At 37.7% G+C, this 5,898-nt stretch overlaps 1 protein-coding gene across 1 annotated transcript; it reads left to right on the top strand.

Moving 5' to 3' along the window:
- Positions 1-219: 219 nt before the first annotated feature.
- LOC132029398 (purine permease 1-like) lies at positions 220-2,787 on the top strand. The gene is made up of 3 exons (XM_059418675.1): positions 220-648; positions 1,303-1,619; positions 2,252-2,787. The coding sequence occupies exons 1-3, from the start codon at positions 276-278 to the stop codon at positions 2,603-2,605; spliced, it is 1,044 nt and encodes a 347-aa protein (XP_059274658.1). The 5' UTR covers positions 220-275; the 3' UTR covers positions 2,606-2,787.
- The last annotated feature ends 3,111 nt before the right edge of the window (positions 2,788-5,898 follow it).

Genomic DNA, 5,898 nt, shown 5'->3' on the forward strand with positions numbered 1-5,898 from the left:
TAATCTGCCCTTTAAGGGACATGGAAGGCACTAATGCAAGTCCAAACGACTTTTACATTGTTTAGCTGAAGTGGTCAACTACTTAACAAAGTCTATGTATATATAGAAAATTGTAACAGCCTAACTGTAGTATATAAAAAAATAATTTAGCACGTTATTAAAGGCGTAATGCTTAATTGCTGATGCATAATCATGAGTTTGCTGAATAATCTAATTAACTATATGTTGTAAAATACTCAACCATAAGAAACTGATTAGTAGAGCTGGTACCGAAAATGAAGAAACTTACCTTACTAATTTTGAACATAATTATGTTTGCAATAGGCAACTGTGGTGGCCCTTTGATCTCTCGTCTCTACTTCATCCGTGGTGGTCAAAGAATTTGGCTTTCTAGTTGGTTACAAACTGTTGCTTGTCCCTTAATACTCATCCCTTTATCCATGGCTTATTTTCAACGCCGGAAAATTGACGGCCCAGAGGCCGCCAAAATATTCTTCATAACTCGTCGAGAATTCATCGGAGCTGCCGGCATCGGAATCATCGCCGGTCTCGACGGTTATTTAATCTCATGGGGCCCTGCAAAATTACCCGTTTCAACTTCATCTCTTATCAACGCGACTCAACTTGCGTTCACCGCACTCTTTGCAGGTACTAAGTGGGAATTGATCTCTAGTCCTTTAGACAAATAACTTAGCATTCAACCAAGTGCACCATACAATCCTTTTGAAGCATGGATGACAGCAAACACTATTAGATCAATTCTAAGAAATATGTGTATAAAATACTCCCTCCATCCCAATTTATGTGTCACCTTTGGATTTCGAGTGTCAAACAAGTTTTTCTTTTTACCGCAACTTTGTCATATGCCTTATAAATATTTTGAATTGTTAATTATTGTGACTTAAAATACTTTTTACATAGTTTCCAAATATATAGATTTTATTTTAAAAAAATTGAAGATTTCATGTCCAAACTGAATAAATTGACTCTCGAAATTCGAACTGTGCCACATAAATTGGGACGAGAAAAATCTTAGGGGTTGTCGGAGTGACCGTAGGCGATTAGGCGGAGCGGGAATTTCCGCCGAGAAGGTTCAAAATATAAAAAAGTAACATACGAAGAAGCCTAAGGGGGTTCAACATCTACTATATATATACGTAAAAAATAATTTTAACTTTGTAAAAACAGTATTTTTTTCCCCGAAGGGGTTCGGATGAACACCCTCGGCTCTATGTGGCTCCGCCACTGACCATGGGTTCACGTGCACCACAATTTCTAATGTAAATTTGCTCCTGTTTGCAGTACTTCTGGTGAAGCAAAAATTGACGGCGTATTCGAAGTTTTCCGTTGTTTTATTAATCACCGGAGCTGCCATGTTGGCGCTCCGAGGAGACGGTGACCGGCCGGCGGGAGAGTCGGTTAAGGAGTATATGTTGGGGTTTGTAATGACGGTTATGGGTGCAGTTTGTTTTGGGCTGATGATGCCGCTTATTGAGTTCATTTATGTGAAGGCAAAGCAAGTGGTTACTTACACTACTGTGTTGGAAATTCAGATGATTATTGGTATTTTTGCTACTGCTTTTTGCACTGTTGGAATGATTATTAACAAGGATTTTCAGGTACCTGACTTTTTCTCCTTTTAATACTTGTCGCATTCAACTGTAGCAAATAATGACATTTTGAGTGTGTTTGGTATGGAGTCCTATTTTTACAGGTAAGATTGTTAAAATATTTTGGAGAATTTTTTCTTTAAGAAAATAAATTTTTAAAATTAAAAACAATTTCCACTTTCAAACTCCCCCTACAAATTGCACTCGGTGATCTTAGAAATGAGCTATTTTGAACTTTTGACGTTAACTTGTCCCATTGACAAACCTTCAAGATCAAAAGTTAAAAGTACATTTCCTATGGGAAATTTTTTGTTGAAATTGAAGTTTTGCCCATGAGAAGAGCATTGAGTAGGTTAAAAGTTCAACATCACCCACCCCCACTATTTGGGATAATATTATTTTTGTCTTTTTACCAAATCAGAAAATAAGCAAGAACATCACTTAAAAAAAATAAATCCAAAAATAGTTTCATACAAAATATTTTCCTTCGTATCAAACATACCATTTGTTCTATTTCCCTTCATGTTCCGTTTCCGGCTTCCTTTTCTTTCATTAAGCTATTCTATACCATGCATAAAGTTTATTCAACTATTGTATAGGAAGAATCAATAACCAAAACATATTAATGACTGATTTGACAGGCAATACCAAGGGAGGCAAGTCAATATGAGATTGGAGAAGCTAAGTATTATTTGGTACTAGTATCGTGTGCCATTCTTTGGCAATTAGCATTGTTGGGATTAGTTGGAGTAATCTTCTATTCATCATCTTTGCTTTCTGGAATTATAGGCGCTTTCTTACTTCCTGTTACTGAAGTTTTAGCTGTAATTTTATTTCATGAAAAATTTCAAGTTGAAAAGGGAGTTGCTATTTTCCTAGCTCTCGGCGGATTTATTTCCTATTTCTATGGTGAAATTGAGCAAAGCAAGAAGGAGAAACGGGGTAATTTCATGGATGATCATGCAAGTTTTACTGTATTGCATCAAAGTGACTAAACTACTTTTGTAATAAAAAGTCACTCAACTTTCTCTCTGAGTATGTCTAGTACATAAATAATACTACTATGTGATAGTACATAACGCTATCACAATGATAATCATAGATCTCAAAATAAAAGTTTCCTCATTCATAAATTCTACTCCCTCCATTCCAATTTATGTGATATAGTTTGACTCGGCACGAGTTTAAGAAATAAATGAAGTCTTTTGAATCTTATGGTCTAAAATAACCCAAAGATATTTGTGTGGTTATAGATCATCTCGTTAAGTGTGAAAGGTAAAGTTTAAAGTTAAGTTGTTGTCAAATAAGGAAATGTATCATTCTTTTTGGGACAGACTAAAAAGGAAGTATCACATAAATTGGGACAGAGGGAGTACAAGCCTTCCTTGAAGAAGGGAATTCTAGCGACCGTAAGTGCGACCAGTTCAACATCAGTCCTGATGCTGTAGGTTCTTAGCAATTGAGAAGTGTACAACTCCCCCGTATAAATATCATACGTGCATAAGGATTTCATGTGCTTGTCATTGCCGTTCTGCCACAGAAAGAGCAAACATGACTTGTCAGTGCAAGCGTGAAACGTTATTATCTTGTGATCGTTTAATACCAAGACATGGAACTCATCTTTTAGTACTAGTTGAGCAAAAAAGAGGCGGCCATTCCAATCCACGAGATGAGTTTTGCTCATGCTCAAATTAAAAACGTGCTACGAACTCACTCGTGCCCTCAGAATTCCCAACGGAGGTCATCTTGACCCGGTCAACCCCAAAACCCCAGAAACAAGTTTCCAACCAAAGGATAAAAACATTCCTGACTGCCTCGGAAACTGAACCAACCATCTTACCAAGTTATAATTGACCTTCTGGACCAAATGGAATCGATAGAAACCTCAAAAAGACTCATTTGCCCAAAAGTCAGCTATTGGTCAACATTTTTTCACTTAGTCAACTTAAAAGCTTTTAAATTCCTCAATATCAACCAAGACTCACCAGTCCACCTCGGGAACCGTTCCACCCATCCACGCAAGTCAAAAATACTCTAACAAAGCTAGGGGAAAGGTCAATAGGGGTAAAAGGGTAAAACACCTAAATGACCCAAACGGGTCATTACATCAGATACTAATTAAACAATCATTCATCCTCAAATGATAAAGGAAAGTATGAAAGCTAATGGCAACCAAGGAATCTCTATTATAAAATCACAAAAGCTTCCACATGCAAGAAATACATTGATAGTACTGCTTTTTTGCCTTATTAATCAAAACTTCCTTTAACTTAGCTCAAAAATCCAAATTTCTATATTTCTCATACTCGAAATTTCTTTCACCACTGATTCCCGAATATAAAAACTGCCTCCGCTTGAATTCTCTGATTTGATATAACCACACCTCTACACACAATTAGTTTGATCCCACAAATATCACCCTATCGCCATAATCCTTTAGCTATAGCCACAAACCATGCCCAACTCGAACCAATAAAATATTCTGATTCTACTAGCCCTTCTTCCACCCCTTCCAAGGTCGTCCGTCTCCAAGATTCCTTAGAACATTCAAACACATGGCATAAGCCCAAATCATGTCTTCCTTTCGTTAGTGAAGAATCCTTGCTTTGCTTGAGAAAACTCTAAGCAATTCCATCAAAACTCATTTTACACAAAGCTGATTGCACTATTTCCAAGTCTGTTAGTTTCGTAACTTGGTGTTGAAATCACTTAGCCAAAAACCCATTGCCTAAGCCTTCTCAAATATTTAAATCGCCACACTGTATGCATACCTATTGATTACCCTGCCGAGCCAAATCCGCAGGAACCCACCCAATCACTCTAAAGACTTCCCATAACTATTTATACCTCCTCAAATTATCACCAAGTATCGACGAAGACCATTATAACTCTCCCAAGTAGCTGCCCTCAATAAGATATCATCAAACCCACTCACAAACCTCAAAAAAGCTCGGTAAAACCTGTCATACCTCGATTTTAAACTGAAATTGTAACGATCTGTTTGGTTGTTATAGCGTTTTTGATCCATTTACCCCTGTTGACCCTTCTCCGAGTCCTGTTAGTATGATTTTGACCCACATGGATGGGTGACATGGCTCTTGAGGTGATTGGGCAAGACTTATGATGATTTTTGCGAAATAGAGCCTTAAAGTGAAAAGCATTGACCAGTAGTTGACTTTTGGGTAAACAAACCTTTTTTTGAAATTCATCAATTCTAATAGGTTTGGATGATCGGTTGTGACTTGGTGAGATGTTCAGTTTGGTTCCCGAGGCACTCAGGAGCATTTTGGATTATTAGTTGGGAAGTTAGTATTTGGCCATTAGGTGTTGGCCCAGTCAATTAGACCTTCGTTGGGAATTCTGAGACTGCGAGTGAGTCCGTAGCGTATTTTTACATGAGAATGCTTGTCTGATTTGTATCTGGGAGGTCTCAGGAGATTGTCAAATTTTGGGATTGGGATTGTGAAAAACCAGAGTATTCTGGTGTCTGGTGTCCGCTGTAGCGACACCAGATCCACCATAGAGGACCCGCTATAGCGAGGTCTTAGTCCGCTATAGCATTGTTGTGGCTTTTGAGAGGGGTGCCACAACGGACAGGGATCCGTTGTGGCGGAGGCATGACAGCAGAGTGGTACCAGCGCGAGCCCGCCGTAGCGGACTTGTGACCGCTGTGGCGGAATGATGTGTTCCAGAATCTATTTAATGTTAGTTAAAACCCTTTCCCTTCTATCACTTTATTTATTATTTCCTAAGCACTATTGAGGCAATTTGAAGAGCTTTTGGCTGAATCTTCTTGTGGGTATGTTCCCTAACCTCTAATCCATTCCTTTACATTTCCTAAGCTTGAATCCATGTTAGAAATTCTATGGAATCTAAGAGGAAAGACGGGTTTTGATGATTATTTCATAAAATGAGTTTTAGTCTTTCTAAATGAGATTTATTGGTGGATTTGACTAATATAAGTATGGAAGCCGATGATTTAGTACTAATAGGCTTGAATCCTTCATTTTTGTTGATGAAATTAAAGGTTTGAAAGTTAGGATCATACCAATGGGGGTTTTGACTTGAATGATGTAATTGACCTAGTCTTGAGTTAATTTTGCAATTGTATAGTGGAATTGAATTTCTAGAACTTTGGGTTATCGATTTCACTTTTGAAATACCCATTTTATACTTGTGGGCTCGTTTCCTTTTCCATAAGTTGATTTTAACTCGAAAGATAGTATAGCATTTGGGTATTGTTCTTCCTTATTTCTAACTTATCATAATGGATAGACTTTGGTACCCT

This window comes from Lycium ferocissimum, chromosome 9 (genome assembly GCF_029784015.1).
Source record: "Lycium ferocissimum isolate CSIRO_LF1 chromosome 9, AGI_CSIRO_Lferr_CH_V1, whole genome shotgun sequence".
NCBI classification, from domain to species: Eukaryota; Viridiplantae; Streptophyta; class Magnoliopsida; order Solanales; family Solanaceae; genus Lycium; species Lycium ferocissimum.